Source organism: Oreochromis aureus, linkage group 11 (assembly GCF_013358895.1).
Source record: "Oreochromis aureus strain Israel breed Guangdong linkage group 11, ZZ_aureus, whole genome shotgun sequence".
NCBI classification, from domain to species: domain Eukaryota; kingdom Metazoa; phylum Chordata; class Actinopteri; order Cichliformes; family Cichlidae; genus Oreochromis; species Oreochromis aureus.
Window position 1 is genome coordinate 37,941,796 of NC_052952.1, and position 24,292 is coordinate 37,966,087.

At 44.2% G+C, this 24,292-nt stretch overlaps 2 protein-coding genes across 2 annotated transcripts in view; both read right to left on the bottom strand.

Annotated features, from left to right (window-relative positions):
* Window positions 1-6,628, bottom strand: part of LOC120442493 (collagen alpha-4(VI) chain-like) — a 44,107-nt gene extending 37,479 nt beyond the window's left edge. The window contains exons 1-2 of the mRNA XM_039618984.1: window positions 6,478-6,628; window positions 6,105-6,167 (exon numbers count right to left, since the gene is read on the bottom strand). The gene's annotated coding sequence lies outside the window, so the exon portion shown is untranslated. The remainder of the gene's footprint in view (window positions 1-6,104; window positions 6,168-6,477) is intronic.
* A 168-nt stretch (window positions 6,629-6,796) lies between these two features.
* On the bottom strand, window positions 6,797-23,846 carry LOC120442494 (collagen alpha-2(IX) chain-like). The gene is made up of 8 exons (XM_039618990.1): window positions 23,810-23,846; window positions 17,275-17,328; window positions 17,018-17,080; window positions 15,359-15,424; window positions 13,834-13,887; window positions 13,204-13,239; window positions 13,074-13,136; window positions 6,797-7,247 (listed from the first exon to the last, which is right to left on the bottom strand). The coding sequence occupies exons 3-8, from the start codon at window positions 17,036-17,038 to the stop codon at window positions 7,152-7,154; spliced, it is 336 nt and encodes a 111-aa protein (XP_039474924.1). The 5' UTR covers window positions 17,039-17,080; window positions 17,275-17,328; window positions 23,810-23,846; the 3' UTR covers window positions 6,797-7,151.
* Between the last annotated feature and the right edge of the window lie 446 nt (window positions 23,847-24,292).

Genomic DNA, 24,292 nt, shown 5'->3' on the forward strand with positions numbered 1-24,292 from the left:
TTGTATTTTTCACTCAGTTGTATATAGCATTTGTATTCTATTTTTATCCTATTGTATATTTTATTCTATTTTATTCTACTGTATATAGTATTTTATTTTATTCTAATTGTCCTTCATAACTTTTGCACTGTCCACTTCCTGCTGTGACAAAACAAATTTCCCACGTGTGGGACTAATAAAGGTTATCTTATCTTATCTTATCTTATCTTTTGATCGGCTCCAGCCTTGAGCCCGCAGCTGGCGCCGGAGGGGTAGCCACATTATGATTGCGATTTTCTTCCAACAACTCATGAGAATTTCGAGCTGTTTCTTTTAGCACTCCGACACTGGTCCCTCCATCACCCGTTGGATAGCTGCGAGTTTTTCCATGATGTTATTTACCTTCAATTCCGTGATCTTGTCACTCTTTTGCTCACAGATCAGATTCTGAGACCTCGCGACCGCAGCCAACTGCGTATGTATTCCAACTTCCGCCCATAGTTGTTGATTTGAGCGGATTCTTCCCTGATGTGTCCCAATATCCGCTCAGAGATGTTATTCTGAGTATTCACTGCAGCCGCAATTGCCTCCAAGCTCTTGACCATGTCCCCGTCTGTGAGCCCTTTCTTAAAACCCGCACCTCGTCCCGTCAATTCAATCTCAGCGGGCAGCTTTGTGGCGGTTTGGACAGCCGGTTCCGCTTTCTTAATTCTCTGATAAGCCAGGGCCAAGCCAGCTCCGATCAGCAAGAACCCTGTTATCATGGTTCCGAATAGGTAGATATCTTCAGCATCCTTGATCGACAGTCCCGCTAGGCACACGATCCTCCATTTCTGCCACCCGTCCGGCAGGGAAGGTCCTTCCAGGGCACTCGGGCTCTCCCGAGCCCAGACTTCTCGTTGAGAAGAGGGTGTCAATAGCATTCAGAGACCAGTTGATCAAATCCATAGTTCTCTTTAGGTTTTAGACACAGACTGTGAGAGAGTGTTCCAGGAAGTGAAAGAAAAAAAACACGAGACAAGACAAGGACATAAGCAGCTAAGCAGGGAAGATAGGGGAAAGGAGGAGAGGAGGAAAAGTGCGACCGTCTTCCCTGAGAGCCCCTTTCTGTTCTTCTGCTAAGCCAAATATTCAAAATCTTGGAGTAATATTTGACTCTTCTTTGGGCCTTGACTCACACGTAAAGTCTCTGTCACATTCCTGTTTCTTTCATTTAAGGAATATTTCTAAACTGCGACATATGGTCTCCTTAGCTGAACTGGAAAAACTGTCCATGCGTTTGTGTCATTATGCTTAGATTATTGTAATTCCCTGTTTACCAGCTTGGATAAATCATCTCTTTCTCGCCTCCAAGCTGCAAAATGGAAAACGCAGCAGCCAGACTACTAACTCGCTCTAGCGAGCGAGCTCACATCACTCCTATTTTATGTTCTTTACATTGGCTCCCAATAGATTTTAGAATTCGTTTTAAAATTATTGTTTTAACGTACAGAGCACTAAATGGCCAAGCCCCACATTATTTATCCAAGCTTCTCACAAAATACACTGCTGCTCGCCGTCTCCGCTCACAGACTCAGAGTTTGTTGGTTGCTCCCTGAACACGACTGAAGACGAAAGGGGGCGGAGCCTTTCAGTCTGTGGCACCAAGGCTGTGGAACAGTTTACCTCTACAACTACGTTTGGTTGACTCTGAGGAATCCTTTAAAAAGCAGTTAAAAACTTTACTGTTTAAACAAGCTTTCTGTTGACCAATGCTTTTTACATTTTTATATTTTTAATTTACATTTAAACTCTATATTGTGTATATTGTGCATTTTGCTATTTATCGTACTGTTTATTTTAATCTTTGTGTGCAGCGCTTTGTGACTACCTGTCTATGAAAAACGCTTAACTTAAAACAACAACTTTAAACCGTATGTCTGCCTTGAAATGTCACTGGAGATGAAGAGAAAAGGTAACTCATAGTCACAGGAACTTGCTGTCATATTTCTATTTTATGTTTCTTCTGGTTTTCCATTAATTGAAGTGACTTAATTAGCTGATGAACAGCAGAACAATAAACAGATTCACAATGTAAGTTGGTGGAAACAAGTGATCATTTTAAATCGTAAAGAGTGGGTCTACCTTAGTGCCTTTAGTTCCTTGAAGTCCAAATCCATCTCTGCCATTTAGACCCTGAACACAGACAGAAACATGGAAGAGTGAGTGTGTGATTATAAATAAGAACGAGGACACACTGATGAGAAGTGGGCTAATGGAATAAGGAGGTATACGTGGGCAGGAGATGAGAACAGGGCGCTGTTGGAAAGCTCTTACGCAGGAACCCCAGCAGGTCAGGAGGAAGACATCATCACCCCACCTGAGATGAGTACCAAGCCCCAAGTATGACAGAAGGAGTGTTGAGTGTGAGAAGAACTGACCTGAAAGAAACCAACCAGATTATCTACACCATGGCACCAGTGAACACGGAGATGCTTGGCTACAAGATGACAGCCACAAGGAGCAGTACCCTCCCTGGGGAAGGACACTAGAGGCTAAGATAAAGGTAGCACAGAGGGAAGTTAACCAACTAGAGCTGCAGAAAGGTGCGATGAAGAAAGGGGTACCTAAGAAGTTTAGCAAGCTGTCCATACAAGATGTGTTGGAAACTGCCAAGCAAAGACTCACAGCCTTGGCCAGTGGATTGAAGCGGTACACCAGAGAGATCGAAGATAGAAGAATAAACTAGCTGTTCTCCACAGAACCATCCAAGGTGTACTCTCAGTGGCAGGGGAACAATATGAGAACAGCACCACCAAGGCTGGAGACAGAGCTATACTGGAAGAGCATATGGGAGAAGGACACAACCCATAACAGCAATGCTCAGTGGCTAGTGGATCTAAGAGCAGAGCATGGCAACCTCCCTGAACAGGGTCCTGTAACCATCACAGTGGCAGACATCCAAGAAAGGGTCTCCAGTATGAAGAGTTGGACAGCACCAGGGCTTGATTCATGCCTACTGGCTGAAGAAGCGGATGCACTCCATGAGTGTCTGGCAGCACAAATGAGTGGTCTGCTAATCAAGGAGAAACATCAGGAATGGCTAACTGAAGGCCGGCCAAAGGAGGCGATAGAAGCCAGGGTGCAAGATGCCAGCAGGCAAGGCATACATGGAACGCCATAACCAAGTGGCCGGCATAGTGTACAGGAACATCTGTGCCGAGTATAACCTGGAAGTCCCAAGGTCAAAATGGGAGATGCCCCCAAGGGTGATGGAGAATGACCGAGCTAAGATCCTGTGGGACTTCCAGATACAGACGGACAAACTGGTGGTGGCTAACCAATCGGACATAGTGGTGGTAGACAAACAGAAGGAGATGGCCGTAGTCATCGATGTAGCGGTTCCCAATGACAGCAACATCAGGAAGAAGGAGCACAAGAAGCTGGAGAAATACCAAGGGCTCAGAGAAGAGCTCGAGAAAATGTGGAGGGTGAAGGTAACAGTGTTCCCAGTGGTAATTGGAGCACTAGGCGCAGTGACTCCCAAACTAGGCGAGTGGCTCCAGCAGATCCCGGGAACAACATCGGAGATCTCTGTCCAGAAGAGCGCAGTCCTGGGAACAGCTAAGATACTGCGCAGGACCCTCAAGCTCCCAGGCCTCTGGTAGAGGACCCACAGGGGCAAGGACTTAAAAACAAAAAAAGTCTTATATTTTAGATTCCTGTGAGTAACTGCCCACCTTTGACAGCGCTGCAAACCCTCGGCCATCTCTCAATGAGCTTCATGATGTCATCACCTGAAATAGTTTCACCTCACAGGTGAGCCTGTCAGGGTTCATTTGTGGAGTTTCTTGCCTTCTTAATGGGGTTTGTACCATCAGTTGTGTTGTGCAGAAGTCAGGTTGGTGCACAGCTGACAGCTCTATTTGACAACTGTTAGAATTCATATTATGGCAAGAACCAATCAGCTCAGTAAAGAGAAACAACAGTCCATCATTACTTTAAGAACTGAAGGTCAGTCAGTCCGGAACACTGTTAAAACTTTGAATGTGTCCAAGTGCAGTCCCCAAAACCATCAAGCACTATGCGGAAGGCAGCGGCGGCGGCAACACCATTCAGGAGGCTGAAGCTGATGCTGAGGCTGGACCAGGCGAGGCTGAAGCTGACGCTGCAGGCGTGGATGAGGACGCTGACGCTGCAGGTGAGGAGAACCAGCAGGCACGTGGGCCTCCAGCACACACGGAGCAGAACCAGCACACATGTGGGCCTCTGGCACACACAGAGCAGACTGCAGCTGCGCGGAGCACTGACCCTGCTCAGGCAGCGACAGCCGGGTGCAGTCCTTATCTGGCTTCTTAGCCTTCAGGGGTCCAGAGTCAGCTGAGGTCTGTAATTGCGCCTCTGGGGAGGCCCTGGAGCAAGTAACAGTCTCTAAACTAGCCAGTTCATGAGGAAATATTTCAGTATTAATATGTTTGTCTCTCTGCTCAGAGTGAGCGCTAGAAAAACAGTCCAAAATGGGCAGTGTAGGTACAGCCTCCTGAAGAGGGGCAAGTGAAGACTGTGACTGAGCAATTAACTGAGCTACTGACTGAGCTATAGACTGTAATAAAGGTTGCAGTGATGCTAGTTGTGATGGTGGCTGAGTAGCTGACAGAACTGAAGACTGAGCTACAGGTAGCGGGCCTGAAGACTGAGCTACAGGTAGCGGGGCTGATTGTGGTGGAAGTGTAGACTGAGCTAGCGATGACACAGAAGACTGAACAGAGAGCGACTGAAGTTGAGGTGAAAGTGATGGTGGAGTTGGCGACTGAGCTACAGGCCGGACGGCCAACTGGGCTACAGGCAGCGGGGACACTGGAAACTGAGCTGAAGGTGACTGCTGAGCAGGTAACTGAGCTGAAGGTGGCCGGGCAGCTGGCTGAAAAAACATAGCCCAAGAATAAACAATTCCAGATGAAACAGTCTTAACTCCTGGGTCCGAAGGAACATCAGGAGCACAGTCTTTTGAACCCAGGGGTAAATGGTAAATGGCCTGTATTTATATAGCGCTTTTCTAGTCCCTAAGGACCCCAAAGCGCTTTACAAATCCAGTCATTCACCCATTCACACACACATTCACACACTGGTGATGGCAAGCTACGTTGTAGCCACAGCCACCCTGGGGCAAATAGCAAAGCTGAAGCCTGTTTTGTCCAGACGTGACATGGAGATGGTAATAGATGCCTTTATTTCAACACGGCTTGATTACTGTAATGCACTTTATCTTGGAGTCAGCCAAGGGTCTGTTGCTCGTCTTCAGCTTGTTCAAAATGCTGCTGCCCGCCTCTTGACTCTTACCCACAGGCATGAACATGTAACACCTATCTTGTCCTCTCTTCACTGGCTTCCTGTTCATCACAGAATTAATTTCAAAGTCCTAATGCTGGTTTATAAATGCCTTAATGTTCTTGCTCCCCCATACCTTTCCGAGTTACTTCACCCTTATATTCCTTCACGGACCCTCAGATCAGCTGACCAGCTGCTGTTGGTTGTCCCAAAATCAAGGCTACAATGCAGAGGAGAGCGAGCCTTTTCAATTATGGCCCCAAAACTTTGGAATATGCAGCCTTTAATATTAGACGAGCATCTTCGTTTCCTGTTTTTAAAACGCTTTTGAAAACACACCTTTTTTCGATAATGTTCAGACTGGCGTGAGTTGATATTTATATATGTGTTGTGTTTATATTGATAGTTTATGTGTTTTATTATGTTTTATGTAAGTGTCAGTGGTTTTATCTTGTGTTTTACACTTTGTTTTTGTACAGCACAAACCTTTTGTTTTTAAATGTGCTATATAAATAAATTGGATTTGGATTTAACACACTGTTTACTGCAACAGCTACACCCTTCTTGCACATGTTCTTTCAGCTATTTATTAATAAGTGACTTTTATGTATATATATGCCTGTATATATTGTGCTATTCTTAGTTCGTGTATTGTCTGTCTTTGTTAATGTTTGTTTATAATGGAGCACTGTAACGAAAAATAATTTCCCCTGGGGATCAATAAAGTATTCTGATTCTGATTGATTCAGTGAGAATCTACAATGTAAATAGTCATGACAATAAAGAAAAACCATTAAATGAGACGTTAAATTCCCTACCGGCATTCCTCTGGGTCCCTGTGATCCAGAATTACCCTTCACACCTGGATCTCCTGGTTGGCCCTTAAACAACAACAGATTATTCAAAACATTTAAAAACCATCTGCTCTCATATGTTAATATGTGTGAACATTATATTGAACTGGGAACTTCAGATACAGGAAGTGTTTATGTGCTGTTGGCTTTCTCTGTTGTAAACGAACAGGAAGTACTTCGACATCATTTAAAGGAAAGATACAGAAACCACTGTCTGACTGAAGAGAGTCAGCTGTAACCATACTCAGTTCTAAAAACCTAAAAACACAGTCACTTTTACAGCTGGGTGCCATCAGAACTCAGTCACTGACGAGGCATAGGAAGTGATGTCACACACCTTCTGTCCAATACGTCCACGACCTCCAGCTGGCCCTGGTTCTCCAACTGATCCATGTTTACCCTGCAGGTGTCACGCCCGGTGTGGCAGGCGTGTGGAGTTTGTAGAGAGGACCCAGAAGGCGGCAGCTCTGGTGCAGGTGAGTATTTATTTACAGGAGTGGGTACAAACAGCAATGGCGGGTGAACATGAAACCGGAAAACCTAAACTGGGTAAAACTAACAAAACAAACCAGAAACAAAGGTGCAGGAAGGTCCGGGGAAATACAAACGGAGAGACGCAGGGAGACTGAGGGGAAACAACACAGACGAACCAGCAACGAGGACGAGTGAACACACACAATAAATACACACCAGTAATCAGGGGGATGGGAAACAGGAGGGAACACACCTGGGAGACATAACAGCTGACGAGGTGGGGGAACGTCAACAGGACACTCTGACATAAGACAAAGACCTTCAAAATAAAACAGGAACACATACATGTAAAGACACGGACTAACCACAGGAATGCTCGGCAGAAAAGCATGAACACAAACCGAGGAGGAACAGAAACCATAGTACCATAATAGAAAACACAAAACGCTGGGTCAAAAGGACCCAGGATCATGACAGCAGGAGGAACAGTTCACACTCTATTAACATAATGAGCAGTGATACTGTTTAAATCAGTCACTATAGGCTGCACAGATGAAGTGACGCACTCACCTGAGATCCTGGAAAACCAGGCATTCCTTTGGGTCCAGGTTGGCCGCTGTTCCCCCCGTCTCCCTGCAACAACACTGATGCCTGATTACGAGTGTATATCATTGTCATCAATCTGAATGAATGAAATGAATTTATATCATTTCTTAGAAAATATTTAAAGTTGCGTCCAGATGTCATCCAGGGAAGGACGGATGTTGTTTCTGCTTTGTTGTGTTTTAATGTGAAGTGTGTTTATTTATTTTATATTGCATGTTTTGGTTATATTTTGTGCAGTGTTTTATTTATATTGCATGTCTTTGGTTACACCGTCAATCTGTCCTGGAGAGACTCCGCCCTTTTCCCATTTCACTGATTGGACACACCTGAGAGAAGAGGAGTGAGGGGTAATTTACACAGAGTGCTCAGTGACTCAAGACTCTGGTACAGCTTGGCGTGAAAGGAGGGAAAGCCAGCGACGCGGGGCGAACGATCCGACTGCTGCAGCAACGGGAGGGAGATACGGCGCCAGCGATCGAGGGCGCGGAGCGAGCGGTCCGACGGCTGCAGCAACGGAAGCCCAGATTACGCGTCTGCGAAGAATTAGAGGCGGCGAGGCAGGCCAGTGCCATTTACCGGTCACAAGGAAGCAGCGGGCAGAGTTGAGAGCTCTGCCCACCCGGGGTAAGTCTTTTTGACTTGTCCCCTTTTAATGAACGCTAGCTCCCTAAAAGAGTAGTGACTGCTGCTGCCTTTCCTTTTTTAGCGCATTGGGGCGCAGAACGCGGAGAGGAAGGCGAGGACGCTGCCGGGTTCCCTCCCTGTATTGCTTCACCGGATTTGTTATTAGTGACTCTTATACCGTGGCGCACGCCGCTGGACTTTTAACGTTGTGTTTTATTGATTTTTATTGTTGTCCCCTGGCCAGGGCTGTTTTAATCTATTTTATATATTTCTTTAACTGTTTAAATGTAATAAATTATATTTTATCCTTACAGTTTTTAAATTTGTGTGCATTCCCTTGGCTGCCCCACTGCTCTGTCCGTTTTAGGAGCGTTTCTCTCTTTTTTAACATCTGTGCAAAGAAACACCTTCCCTCCGTTACACATCCCAGATAGCAAGACGACATTGAATCTATGTTGATTTTTCATCCGAACCGTCGTATATGGTCGGGGTTGAAATGCCAATGTTGTAACAACATTGAAATACTGTGGTAAACCGACGGTCTTACTATAGAGACGTTGTAACGATGTTGATTCACCGTTGTTTTTTTGTCATTGATATTTGATCTATTTGTAGTCGACCAGGTGACAACAACAACGTCGAGAAAACGTCTATTTATAGTTGACGATCATTCGGCTCCGGTCACCATCAAAAACCATCGATTTGTAGTTGAGCATTAAATTGCACTGCAACTGATCGGGTATAAAGTACCAGAGAAAGTAGATTTATTGTTCATTTGTTATCAATGACTTGGTCTAGTTCACCAGCTTTAAAAAAATCATGTCTACGTGCAATTTATGTATAGTTGACCGGGAAATTAAAGCAGCGATCACTTGGACTATTCCGCAGCACCCCTCTCACATTGGTACATCCCCCCAGGTATTCATTGTCTTCTACAGTAGAGCGGGACATTTGATTTACTCTCAGTGGAATTGACCGGAGAAGGCATCAGGTCATGCACTGCACTGGCCTGCACCACGATTAGTATAAGGTAAGAATGAATGATTTTTTTTTCCTATTCGTTATTTCCATGTTTGCATTTGAATAACAGTAAAAAACTCGTTAATGTTGTACATTAACGAGTTTTTTTTACTGTTATTTACGAGCCCGAAATTGTGTCTACTTCTTACAATCCGGCAACAAATAAACTGCACTGCGAACAAAGTATATCAACAAAGAAAACATTTTCGTTTCATAATTTCTTCGTTATATTCCCTTACAAAGCTAGCTTTAACGCTTCGAGTTTTCCTTTGTTCTTGCCGTCGCCTCGCGCTTGACCCAGACTTTCGCTCTGTAGTTGCTTAGTACTACAAAAAATTCTAAATCTGTGATATATGATTGATAAACGTAAAGTTAACTGTATAAACGTGTTCAATGACTTTGTTACTTTTGATGATTGGAGAGCACTCGTTTCAATTCGCACACGAAAACTTTAGACTCAGTTTGAATGCTCACGCAGCATGCCCACGTGACTGTACGTTGCACGCTGACCTAACTTTACGTTGCACGCGTACATGACTTTCCGTTTGTGCCTTGTATAATGAATAAGGCTACGTCCACACGTACCAGCGTATTTTTGAAAACGCTGATTTTTCTATGCGTTTGCACCTTTTGTCCACACGTAATGTATGTCTGGCCGTACATTGTGTTTGTATTTCCAGGCACATTTCACGAAGCAGAACGCAGTCTTCAGAGATATCCACGTGAACGCTGTGATACGTCTGACCTTCAGTCCGAAAAAGAAAACCCAGACCAGTCTTAAAAGAAAGCACAAGTAAAACCCTTTTATTCACAAACATATCTTTGATTGTTAAGAATTTATGATCTTGTCTTTTATACATATCTGTGGTGCTTGCATACTGCAATATCACCACATAATATAGTACAAAAAGTGGAAGTTTGTAAACTTTTAAAATGCAAAGCCGTGTACACTTGTGCACTCAAAAATTCATTGTATACTGTACCTTCTTGCACGTCTCTGTTTCCTGTGTGTGTTGTTAGAAATCAAACTAACTTTAGGAAACAATATGCCAAAAGCATATTTACAATTACTTAAGACCGTTTTAATTTCTTTTCTTTAGACCAAATCCCCTGTACACATATACGGACTCAGAGGATGAGCAGCCTACAAAAAACGGTTTCCCCAGGCCCCTCGAGTGAAAATACCAGGTAATAAAATACTGTCTAGTGTCTGTGTACATATCTGTGTCTGACACAAGGAAACTTTTTGACAAGTTGTCTGTATTCTTAAATACTTAAAAATTATCTTTTCTAAACAGCCCTCATCACTCCAGTCTGCCCCCAGCCCACTGATAGCAACCATCATAATGCCACACCCAGCTTCCGGCACCTTTCGCCACTCCGGCACAAGCCGACACAGCTTTTGCGATCTCGCCAGCATGCAGTCTGATGTCTTCCCTATAGATGGTATGCTTTTAAAAGTTTTAAAGCTGCATCACAATGTCATTGTACTCTTATCTAAAAAAAAAAAAAACAACCCAATTTATACTCCTGAATGTCATCTTGTTGTGATTTTTTTTTTTCTGTAGATTCCAGAGACTCTGTGAGGCCACTATTACAAAGGCAAGTTTGAAAATCTTGGAATTTCACAGTTTACATGGTATAACAAATATATGTGACAGGCAAAAACTAGTAAACACTTTTAGCAGTTACAAGAACTAACAAATGAATATCCAACAAAAGGGAATAGAAATACATTGTACTGCCAATACTTTGGTTTATTCTTTGTATGACTTGAAAATCAGGCTTTAGGAAAACTAAATGACATGTTTCTATCATCAATTACATGAAGTAAACACACAAGCACTTGCATACACATTTAAGACATGAGACACGCTAATTCCATCTCATAAAATGTGTCTATAGGTGAGACGCTTTATGTTGATTGGTGCTGCTGGACCACACTGGAGGTGCAAGTCCGCCGTGTAATGGTTTATGCCATTACAAAGGAGCTGGCCTCTGTACTCAACTGGGCAGGGGAAAAAACCAAGGACCAGACAAAGCAAAAAAGGGCATTTAAAGAGACAGCGCTGTGCAGATGCATATTTGGTAAGTTTTAACATTTATTGTAGTTTTATGAGCCTAAAGTGAACAATAAAGGGATCAATTGATGTGCTGGGTGCGTTTCACATTTCCTATGTCTGTTTTTTTTGCTATATTACTTTGTCTTTCTTAATAACAAGACTTTCATGTCGGTTAATCTGGAGATGGAGTCTTTGGTCTTGAACTTGTTTTGTCCTCAGGTTGTACACTTTGTACAGCCCGAGGACCCCATTTTTTTTTTTTTTTTTTTTTTTAAAGGATACACGGCACACCATGCTAAGACATATCACATTTTCAGCTTATAGCTCTTTGGGAATCAAATGCAGCAGTTTGCTGATTTCCGCCTGGTGACTTTCATGTTTATCAGCCTAGGAGTTTACATACTTTCTCCCTGCTGAAGACAATTAACAAGAGCTTATTCGTGTGCTCTAATTCCCTTTTTTGTCTTTGTTTTTTTGTGTGTGTGTCTATTTTTGTCCTAGATGGCCTGGGCGCAGTAGGTGAGGCGAACTCTATGTCTGAGTTGGTCTTTGCTCAAGCAGTCCAGAAATGGCTCAGATATGCTCCAGATCGTACGGGTGGCGCGCAGGACGCACATCATCCATCCCCATCCCGGAGTAAATAATAAAAAGTGACGTGAAACATAGAAATGTAAATAGGAAACTTTGTCTTTTAATAAAGTATTTTGCAAATGATACATGTCTATTGACCTTTTTTGTTTTTTTGTTTTTTTTCAATAAAAAGCAACTGTACGAAAGAGGTGGAAAATCAATACCATAGCTCAACAGTGTTTCAATATCAGAATCTGACATTGTTTCAATGTCAACAGTGTTAGAAAATATAACGTAGAATCAATGTCAGGTTTCAACATTGATTCAACATCAAAACCTGACGTTGTTTCAACGTTAAAAATGGGTGCAAGAGTGATGTTGGGTCAACGTCACACTTCAACGTTGCTTCAATGACGTCGCCTGATATTGACTCAACATTGTTTCAATGTTTCCTTGCTATCTGGGATACCTTTGGGACAGTGATTAAAATGTGACTAAAGTGCAGACTTTCAGCTTTGACTCACAGTGTTTATCAGAGGTTTTATTTTTTATTCACTGTTTATTCACTGTTTTATTAACTGTTCAGGAATTTCAGACATTTTTATGCACAGCATCCCATTTTCGGGGGCCCAGAAGTAATTAGACAAACTTTTTGCCCAGAAGTAATTGGACTTGGGATTGCTTTTAAAACTTGAACTGGGAATCCAGCCTGAAGTCTGGAACCCATGCAGATCGGCTCCACAAGGATCCTGTTTCCTCCCTTGAGGTTCTCTACAGGCCTTTACTGTTTTTTTGTGGGACTCTCTGCTTTCAGTTTTATCTCCAGTAACTGAAAAGCTGCTCTGTTGGGCTGACATCATGTGATTCTCCCATATCTTTGGCTTGAGCAACTCTTGGGGTGCTCCTGCAGTTTGCTTTGGCTCATTTTCCAGCTGCTCTGTGAAGCTCAGCCTGACTGTTGCATTGGTCTGAATGTGAGCCGAGTTTAGCCCTGAACGCTTCACAGCTCATCCTGCTGCTCCCATTACATCATCAACAAGCACCAGTGAGCCAGCTGAAAGTCTGCACTTTAACGGCATGTTCACTGTGTGATTTAAAATCCATCGATCGTAGTGATGTACCAAAGCAAAAATAGTACATACGTGTGTGTGTGTGTGTGTAGTATTTAATTATAAAAGTAATTGAACAATGTAACTATAATATTAAATAGAAGTGGCATGTCACAGTCTTTGTTCCAAGTTTTACTTCTCATTTAAACCGCACACGCACGCACGCACGGACGGACGGACCTCTTTCATAAACACCTCCAGTGAATTTCTCTGGAAGTCTCTTTATGAGCCAAGTCCAACAGCTACACCACACTGGAGATAAACACTTAACTGATGCCAAGGATCATTATTCATGAGAACTCTGAAGGACTAAATGTGTGCAGCTGCTCTGAATGAGCCTTCAGTGATTGCTCCCTGGATGAGAAGTAGAGTAAAAAAGTAGTTAAAGACAGAAGTCCATATATCCACAGGAGGAATATGGGACCAGTGAGGGTGAGCGTACCGTCACGACAGGACTTAACTCTCACCTGTGGCCCAGCAGCACCTGGGATACCGGGAGGTCCTCGGGTTCCTCTCTCACCAGGTGACCCCTGCAAACAGAGTCAGATGTCTGTGTACAGTCACAGATATACTGTGTAATCCTTGATCTTCTCCTACCTTCTCACCACTGGGACCTCTTCTTCCATTACGACCCTGCACAAGAAATAAAAAACATAAATCAAATGTATTTATTAACAGCGTCCTAAACCAGAGCTTCACAAAAAAAACTAAATAAAAGTCTTATAAAATATTTAAAGTTGTGTCTGTACGTTTAAGGCAACAGATTAAAATGTGACTGAAGACTTTCAGCTTCGGTTTATCAAAGGTTTTATTAACTGTTCAGGGATCCCAGACATTTTTATGCACAGCCTCCCATTTTTAAAAGCTTTAAAAGTAATTGGAAAAACCAACACTTTAAATATAAGTTTTTAAACTTGGATGAAAATCCAGTGACTGCCTGAAGTGTGGAACACATCGTCTCTACAAAAGTCCTGCAAAAAAACCAAAAAGCTTTTTACTATCAGTGCTTTTAATCGATAACATGTGCTGGGATTATGTGATCAATTTGTTTTAGTCTGAACTTTAAATGAACATTTGAATTAAAGTCGACAGGCATTATTTATACTGTCGTATACCTGTATACCCGAGTCTCTGTATGAGGATCACTGCTCTTCTGATTGCATGCCTCATGAAAACAGCTTTTCTTAGAAACAGAAGAACGTTTATCTAAGAAATCAGAAATCTCACCAGGTTTCCATCGAGTCCACCGTCACCCCCGTACCCGTCTGGACCAGGATCACCCTGTGGATTAGAAAACATTGTGATAAGTCCTCCTCTGGGTAGGTAGAGTGTGAGTTGGACTGGCAGATCAGTGCGGCATCAGCAGTAATTTGGGCATTATACCAGACTGTGGTGATGAAGCAAGAGCTGAGCCAACCGTCATGAAACGACTGAAAGTGTAAAGCTGAAAATACAACTTAGCAGGGTGGCTGGGTGAGGAGCTCCTGATTAGGTCATCTATTTAGGATGCTTCCTGGACACCGCTTATTGAAAGTTTTCCAAATATGCTCAACTGAGAGGAATACCGGCAGACCCAGAACCAATGAGAGAGATTATATAGCTCCTCTTGCCTGGGAATGTCTTATATGTTCCCAGGAGGAACTGGAAAATGTGTCTGGGGAGAAGCCTACTGACGCCGCGGCCTGACTTCAGATAAGCAGAAGATTCCCATATGGAAAAGATATATATATAAATCTTAGATCTGTCTTGTGTGAAACTTGTATGAAAAGCATACAAGAGTGAAAACAGATATAAGATCCCTTGAAAAATTATATAAATGAAACTTGTATGTTTTGGATACTTACTAAAACAATATATGAAAGTAATGAGAAAGTGGCCACTTTCATGAGTAAATCATATAAGCCTTATATTACTCACTATATGAAGTAGGCCACATCTTATGCAAGTCTTTTATAAGTTTTTACTATTCATTTCCATATGGGTTGATAGACCTCAAGTGAAAAGTCCTTCCTCGGGGTGTTTTCATCCAAGGAATGTGTTTAGGAGAAACACGGGATGTAAGCTTTCAGCAAACTGAGTTTGGAAATACACATCACAGCGGTTAAATATCTCAAAGTTCGGTCCCAATCAGAGTGATTAATGACACAGGTTTGATGCTACACTGTTACATACAAGCTTTATAAATACCCAGAGTCGTCTGTGAGAGCTGCCAAAAACACTGAGAACAAACAAAAAGGCCCATGAATAAAAACCCTGTCAGACCCCTGTACTTTGCATACTTAAGCCCACTTATGTGTCTAAAAGAAAACATCAGGAAACTCTTAAAGAACAAATCTGTTTATACAAGAGGCCAAGTGGTTTGTAACTCCAAATCAGCCATCATGTAAGAGCATGAACGAGATGTCGTTTGTCTGATGAGCTCACCAGAAGAATTCCATCTCCAGCATCACTCACTGATCCAGATGGATGTAGAAAAATGAACTCAACTGTACTTTACAGTTCAGCCCCAACATTTAACTCTTTCTGTAAATAACTCTGAGACCCCAAAAGCTGCACTTCCTCTAATGTTCACTTAATGCTCCTAAAATGAGTTCCCTTTACAGCAGACACCTTCTCATGGAAATGCAGTTACCTCTGATCCCCAAAAACCCAACCATAAAGTCGTGGCTTCAAAGTACTACTCCACCAACCAGTGGGTGATGTCATGGTCACTACTTCCATCTTTTACATGCAGAGTATGGATGTGCCTTACTGGTGTCCCTGGGCTGCCGGGGTCTCCTTTGGGTCCTGGTCTGGTGTTGTCGACACCCGGGGTGCCCTGTCAGACAAACACACAAATCCAGAGTCAGTGTTTGGTTCTTGAAGTGGAGCTTCCAGCTGTTTCCCAGCTGCCATCACAGTCAAATCCACCCGTTCCTCTAACATCAACTTTGAAGACAAAATGTTCATGATTGATTTGGATAAATGAGTTCATTATGTATTTTTCAGCTTTGCTTTCACTCGTTCTACATCGTTTAGATGCTCTTCACTGTCGTACATGCACAACAACACTGTGGGTGCTCCTTACCAACTGTGCAGGAATATAAATGGTAGACAACAGAAATAAAGAACAAACAGGAGAAAGGTATACCGACAGTATAAATCTTTCCGAGTACTTCCTTGATTTTAGTTCTTGGTTCACGTTTCATTTTGTTCCCTTTAGTTCCCAGTCTGTGTCTTTGTCTCATCTCTGTGTGTTCCTGTATGAAGCCAGTCTCGTCTCCTGTGTTTCTTTACCGTTGGTCTTATATTGCCATTTCCTCGTCTCCTGTGCCTTGTGTTCAGTTTTTGCCACCGTGTTTCTTCCTCCAGTGTCAGTTTCCTTGTATTTAGTCTATTCACGTGTATGTTATCTTTCCATTTAGATAGTTAATTTCCGTGTTTTATCCTTTTGTTTCCTTGTGAAATCAGTCGTGTCTGTTTACTTATGTCAAGTTCCTGCCTTTGCCTCTGTCTCAGTGTTATGGCTCCTGTTTTCTGTGTCATTACTCCTGATTAGACCCAGCTGTGTTCACAGCTGTCTCTCTAATCAACCTTGAGTGGCTCCCTCTGTCCGGCTTCAGCAGCGTTCAGTGGTTTCTAGTTTTAGTGTTTATTCCCAATTACATTTGAGTAAGAGTAAAGCTGCACTTTCAGTTTTTTATTTTGTGATTTTTGTTTCCTCTTTTCTTTGTTTGGTACTTTGGATATTAGACTCAAACTGCTCGCCTGTGTCATCTACTGTCAAAGTCTTGCGGTGGTCCAATCAGAGTCCAGAGCGCAGCTTGCCTGAGATGCTGTGGTGGATCTTCTCAAAGCTTTGCATAATCCTCAATGAACGCAACACTGTAAAGACGATTGGGCCAAAACTACTCGACAGTGATGAGAAAGACAGACGAAGTCAAAGATATAACCTTTACTTCAGGTTTCTGATGTTGAAGGTGGCTCCACAAGCTGCTGAAGGGCGGCCAGTGTCCACCATGTTTGTTTCATCACTTGTCACAATGAAATAACCGACCCAGCAGGGTCTATCTGATATCCTCGTGTTCCAGAATCAACACTGTACCTGACAACTCACACTGTTATGATGTCATAACTTTGCAACTTTGACAACCCCCCCGCACACGTACAGTCAGGAAAAACATCTAAAAAAAGGAGTAGTGTAGAGTGATGGTTAGGGTTTGTCATGTGGTGTGATGGCGTTTCCACGTTGCAAAACTATGACATCGCTACAGTGACTGGTGAACGTGCACCATCATTAGTTTCGTTGTATCAGCAGCACGATGATATCAGATCGTGTGACCTGAGGGGTTGCAGCTCTCGGACATGTGGACAGCTCTGACACTTCAGTGCTTTCACTCAAATGTTTAGAAACTAAAGCAGTGAAACTCACCGAATCCCCTCTTAGTCTCATCTCTGCTTTCCATCCCGCCTCACCTTTGGTCCCCGGGATACCCTGAGGAGGGTCAGAGGTCAACATCTCAGAGCTTGTCTTCCAAAAACCCAGCCCAGTTATAACACACAGAAATAACACAGAGAATCTGCAGCGATGATAACCAAAGTTTCTTTGGTTTTGTGCTTCAGCTCTGATCATTGTTACTTAATGAAATGATTTCCATGTTTCATTTTATTGTGGTGTTTTTTGTTTACTGGGTTTCCCGGCGGTCCTCGGTCTCCTCTCAGTCCACCGACTCCCGTCTCTCCCTGCAAACAAAACCAGAAGCAGGCGTCATCTCCTGCTCCTCTCTCCACGTCAGCTCCGACTTTATCTCGCTTCTTCTTCCACAGTCACGTGACATAAACCATCTCATCTTCAGACTGCAGATATGTTTAACACATTATTGGTGTTTATTATGGAATAAAGTTTCACGATATGTGAAAGAAGGAATACTTTGAGGACCTCCTCAATCCCACTGGCACGTCTTCCGTGGCGGAAGCAGAGTCTGGGGACGAAGGGGATGACCCGCCAATCTCTGGGGGCGAGGTCACTGAGGCAGTTAAACAACTCCTTGGTGGCAGAACCCCTGGGGTGGACGAGGTCCGCCCCAAGTTCCTGAAGGCTCTGGATGTTGTAGGGCTGTCCTGGTTGACACGTCTCTACAATGTTGCGTGGAGATCAGGGGCAGTATCCCTGGACTGGCAGACGGGGTGGTGGTCCCCATCTTTAAGAAAGGGGACCGGAGGGTGTGTTCCAACTACAGGGGAATCACACTCCTCAGCCTCCCTGGGAAAGTCTATGCCAGGGTGCTGGAGAGGAGAGTTCGTCCGTTAGTCGAATCTTGGATACAGGAGGAACAATGTTTTCGGCCTAGTCCTGGAACACTGGATCAGCTCTTATCCTCTCGAGGATACTTGAGGGTGCATCGGAGTTTGCCCAACCAGTCTACATGTGTTTTGTGGACTTGGAGAAGGCATTCGACTGTGTCCCTCGGGGGTCCTGTGGGGGTGCTCCGGGAGTATGGGGTGTCTGGCCCACTGCTACGGGCCATTCAGTCCTTATACAATCGTTGCAAGACCTTGGCCCGCATAGCCGGCAAAAAGTCGGACTCGTTCCTGGTGAGTGATGGGCTCCGCCAGGGCTGCCCTTTGTCACCGAGTCTGTTCATAATTTTATGGACAGAATTTTAGGCGTAGCCAAGTGGCGGAAGGCCTTCACTTGGCTTTTTTGCGGATGATGTGGTTCTGTTGGCTTCATCGGATGATGGCCTCCAGCTCGCCTTGGAACGGTTCGCAGCCGAGTGTGAAGCGGTGGGAATGAAAATCAGCACCTTCAAATCTGAGGCCATGGTCCTCAGCCAGAAAAGGGTGGAGTGCCCACTCCGGGTCGGGGACGAGTTCCTGCCCCAAGTGGAGGAGTTTAAGTATCTCGGGGTCTAGTTCGTTACGGGAGAAGGAAGATCGACAGACGGATTGGTGCAGCGGCTGCAGTGATGCGGACGCTGTATTGGTCTGTTGTGGTGAAGAGAGAGCTGAGAGTGTAAAAGCAAAGCTCTCAATTTACCGGTCGATCTACGCCCCTACCCACACCTATGGTCACGAATTGTGGGGAGTGACGGAAAGAACGAGATCGTGAATACAAGTAGTGGAAATGGGCTTCCGCTGAAGGGTGGCTGGCCTCTCCCTTAGAGATAGGGTGAGAAGTTCGGCCATCCGGGAGGGGCTCAGAGTAGAGCCGCTGCTCCTCCACATCGAAAGGAGCCAGTTGAGGTGGTTCGGGCATCTGACAAGGATGCCTCCTCGGGGCCTCCTGGGTGAGGTTTTCCGGGCATATCCCACCGGGAGAAGGCCCTGGGGCAGACCCAGGACACGCTGGAGAGATTATATCTCTCGGCTGGCCTGGGAACGCCTTGGCGGTTCCCCCTGATAAACTGGAGGAGGTGGCTGGGGAGAGGGAGGTCTGGGCTTCTCTGCTTGTGCTGCTGCCCCCGCTACACGGCTCCGGATAAGCGGAAGAAAATGGATGGATGGATGGACTTGACCATCTCCAGTCAGTCCAGAATGCTGTGGCAAGGCTTTTAACAAAGACACGAAAAAGGGAGCACATTACACCAGTGTTACGCTCATTACACTGGCTTCCAGTACATTTTAGAATTCATTTTAAAATCTTAGTACTGACTTTTAAAGCTTTGAATCATGTCACTCCTGTCTATATTTCTTATCTTTTAGAAACTCACAGTCCCTCTCGCAGCCTGAGATCATCTAGTCAAAGGCTGTTGGTAGTCCTCCAAACACGTTTTAAAACCAGAGGTGATAGATCTTTTAGAGCTGTGGCCCCTAGGTTGTGGAATTCTCTCCCTCCATCTTTACGTTGCCTGGATTGTATTTATTCTTTTAAAGATCATCTTAAGACTTATTTATTTAGACTAACATTTAACTCTCTGGGGTCGACGGACGCACCGGCGCGTCAAAATCACATGACCAATTTAAGATGACACAGCTACAAGATGCAGTGACTCAGAGTCTCCATTTCAAATTGGGTCGAAAGTACGGACTTCAAACTATATACCAGTTTTTGAATTGTGTCGATGGGCCACATAAAGCCAGAGTTATGATAAAAAATACACGCGATGTTTTTTTCTGAACAAAACAGTGGTGTTTACAGCAGGAAGAACAGTAAAAACAGCGTTTTCTACGGACAGCGCTAGCAAACACTCTCCGCTTGCGAGTGAAAAAAGAAAAAGAAAAAACACCCCTTCCCTATTGGTGTTAGTTTTCCATGTCAGCCAATCAAAAAAAATGATAAGGCAACATGTGACATTTGGTTGTTTAGGGAGAAGGGGACGTTTTTAGGAGTGACACCCGTGACGGAAAGCGGGCGAGCGAAAGAAAGAGAGAGAGCGAGTTTTCATATCTGGGACATTAGTGACGTTTAGTGTGTTTGGAGGCTATCGTTAGTTTGTTGTGTAGTTATTGTTTTTTATTGTGTGTCAGTTGTACTGCTGAATGTCACAGTTGATCCAAAAAAGTCAACAAAGGCAAATTCCAGTGTAAACACTGTTCCCACATGGAAAACAGGATTGATACACCTCCTGCTGTCAGACCTGCAGGGTTTAGGCCTGTGGTGCTCTCCTCTGTCTTATACTGAACACAAACTATTTTTTGTACTAGCACAAATACAGGGAGTGCAGAATTATTAGGCAAGTTGTATTTTTGAGGAATAATTTTATTATTGAACAACAACCATGTTCTCAATGAACCCAAAAAACTCATTAATATCAAAGCTGAATGTTTTTGGAAGTAGTTTTTAGTTTTAGCTATTTTAGGGGGATATCTGTGTGTGCAGGTGACTATTACTGTGCATAATTATTAGGCAACTTAACAAAAAACAAATATATACCCATTTCAATGATTTATTTTTACCAGTGAAACCAATATAACATCTCCACATTCACAAATATACATTTCTGACATTCAAAAACAAAACAAAAACAAATCAGCGACCAATATAGCCACCTTTCTTCGCAAGGACACTCAAAAGCCTGCCATCCATGGATTCTGTCAGTGTTTTGATCTGTTCACCATCAACATTGCGTGCAGCAGCAACCACAGCCTCCCAGACACTGTTCAGAGAGGTGTACTGTTTTCCCTCCTTGTAAATCTCACATTTGATGATGGACCACAGGTTCTCAATGGGGTTCAGATCAGGTGAACAAGGAGGCCATGTCATTAGTTTTTCTTCTTTTATACCCTTTCTTGCCAGCCACGCTGTGGAGTACTTGGACGTGTGTGATGGAGCATTGTCCTGCATGAAAATCATGTTTTTCTTGAAGGATGCAGACTTCTTCCTGTACCACTGCTTGAAGAAGGTGTCTTCCAGAAACTGGCAGTAGGACTGGGAGTTGAGCTTGACTCCATCCTCAACCCGAAAAGGCCCCATAAGCTCATCTTTGATGATACCGCCCAAACCAGTACTCCACCTCCACCTTGCTGGCGTCTGAGTGGGACTGGAGCTCTCTGCCCTTTACCAATCCAGCCACGGGCCCATCCATCTGGCCCATCAAGACTCACTCTCATTTCATCAGTCCATAAAACCTTAGAGAAAATCAGTCTTGAGATATTTCTTGGCCCAGTCTTGACGTTTCAGCTTGTGTGTCTTGTTCAGTGGTGGTCGTCTTTCAGCTTTTTCTTACCTTGGCCATGTCTCTGAGTATTGCACACCTTGTGCTTTTGGGCACTCCAGTGATGTTGCAGCTCTGAAATATGGCCAAACTGGTGGCAAGTGGCATCTTGGCAGCTGCACGCTTGACTTTTCTCAGTTCATGGGCAGTTATTTTGCGCCTTGGTTTTTCCACACGCTTCTTGCGACCCTGTTGACTATTTTGAATGAAACGCTTGATTGTTCGATGATCACGCTTCAGAAGCTTTGCAATTTTAAGACTGCTGCATCCCTCTGCAAGATATCTCACTATTTTTGACTTTTCTGAGCCTGTCAAGTTCTTCTTTTGACCCATTTTGCCAAAGGAAAGGAAGTTGCCTAATAATTATGCACACCTGATATAGGGTGTTGATGTCATTAGACCACACCCCTTCTCATTACAGAGATGCACATCACCTAATATGCTTAATTGGTAGTAGGCTTTCGAGCCTATACAGCTTGGAGTAAGACAACATGCATGAAGAGGATGATGTGGACAAAATACTCATTTGCCTAATAATTCTGCACTCCCTGTATGCAGGAAGGACGGCTCCCTTACGGGATTTGATTAAACAGGTGGGCGTTCGAAACCTTAAGGCTGAACTGCCATGGACGCTCGACACTGAAGCCGCGTTCATTTCATTGAAACAAGACTTGTCAAGGGCCTCAGATTTGGCTACACCTAACTATGATGAGCCATTTTACTTGGATATTTCTGAAACACTTGGAATAATAAATGGTGTGTTGTTTCAGAAAAAAGAGGGAGGAAGACAGGTACTTATGTATGTCAGCATAAGGTTGAGCCCAAAAGAAGCAAGGCATCCTACATACACACAGCATGCAGCAGGGGTTGCCAAAATAATACAGAAAACAGCACATGTAGTGAGAGAACACCCACTAAAAGTTCTGACTACACACAGTGTGGTGGCGTATGTGAACTCGCAGGCGTTCACTATGACATCATTAGCACAACAGAGGTTGAGTAAAGTTCTAGATGCTCCAAATCTGACATTTACACATGAAGGAATCAATATGGCAGATTTAATGGGCGCAGGGGAACCTCATGATTGTACTAAGAAAGCAGAAGTTGAAGGGAAAGTCAGGGAAGATTTAAAAGCAGAACCTATTCCTGGAGCTGAGGAATGGTTCACAGATGGCTGCTGTCATCATGATGAAGAAGGACTGAAAGCAGGCTATGCTATAGTCTGCAAACAAGGAACTGAATTTGAGGTAAAAGAAGCAGGGAGAATTGAGGGACAACAGTCTGCTCAGAGAGCAGAAGTCATTGCACTGAGTAGAGCCTTGAGACTGGCCAAAGACAAAAGAGTGAACATTTATACTGATTCAGCCTATGCCTTTGGAGCAGCCCACGTGGAACTCCAGCAGTGGAAGAGAGCAGGCTTCCGAACAGCAACAAATGCTCCTATTTGCCATAGGAAGGAGATGGAGGAACTGGAGAGGGCCCTGCACGACCCAAGTGGGGTGAGCATTATCAAATGTAAAGGACACTCTCAGGCAAATACCATGGTTGCAAGAGGAAATCAGAAAGCGGATGAAGCCGCAAAGGAAGCAGCAGGCTATAAAGGACGACAGCAAATGGTGCAGGTAACTGCTGAAGAGGAGGCAGGCATCAATATGTTGGAGGAGGCCAGACAGGCCCAAGAGGAGGCTTCTCTGGAGGAGAAAGAGGTGTGGCAGAGCAAAGGAGCCCGAAAAGAGGGTGGTCTTTGGAGAGGAGTTGATGGACGACCAGTCTTAACTGACAAACTGACCAGACAGAAGATAACTGAGGCACATGGGCTTGGCCACGTGGGAGTGGCACAGATGGAGAGAAATTTGTGTCACTGGTGGCACCCAGGCCTAACAGCTATGATAAAGGAAAAAGCCCAAACATGTTTAATTTGTGGAGCTCACAATCCAAAACCAGTGGTAAAACCAGAAGCAGGTAAGTTTCTCCTGCCAGAGAGGCCAGGAGAAGAAATTGTGATTGATTTTACTGACATGATTAACGTGGGCCCAGGGGGAGTCAGATATCTGTTAGTGTGTGTAGATAATTTGACAGGATGGCCAGAAGCTTGGGCCACCGAAAAGAAGATGCCAAAAGCGTGATTAAGTGCTTAATCAATCATTATATCCCCAGGCATGGGTTTCAAGGCGCATTAGATCAGATAATGGAACTCACTTTAAAAATCGAGACCTGGAGGAAGTAGAGAAGATGTTGGGAGTAAAACACAGGTTTGGGACCGTCTACCATCCTCAGTCTCAGGGGAAGGTAGAAAGAATGAACTTGAATCTGAAAAACAAATTATCTAAAATCTGCACAGCGACGGGGTTAAACTGGGTTTCAGCTTTACCGATTGCTTTAATGACTATAAGATGTTCTGTTAATAAGTCCACAGGGTTCACGCCACATGAGTTGCAGACGGGAAGGCCATTCCCAGCACCTTGGACAGAGGTTCCGGTGGAACACACCACCAGGAGTAACAGGTCTCATGCAGAATATTGGGATGAAGTGAAGTGTCTTGTCTCCAGTTTCACAAAACAGGTTACCTCTGGACTGCATGCAGCGGACCAGGTGACCCCAGAAGCAAAGGCGGTGTGGCTGAAGGTTATCAAACGCAAGTGGAAGGAGCCACGCTGGACGGGTCCTTATGACGTCGTTGCCAGAACAACCACAGCAGTTCAACTGAAAGGGAAAGGCGATACCTGGTATCACTGGTCGCAGTGTGCACCAGCACATGAGAGTTTGGTAGAGGAAAACTCGTCTTCAACTGACACAGGTGGTAACGAGCAGAGGCAGAATAAATCCTCTCACCTGTGCAACGGGCCAACCAGTAGTCCACCTGGGAGGCCGAAGAAAGAAGAGCAGCAGCTGAGAAGGTCGTCACGTCAGAAGAAAGGAGCGGTGACCAGTTGAGAACTGGAGGGGACCGGTCCCTTCTGGGGTCCTTGAGGATCAGGACTGTCTTGCCTTCGGTTAGCCATTCTGAGTGTCTCTCGTCAACTAGCAGCTGGTTCATTTGTGCTGCCAGG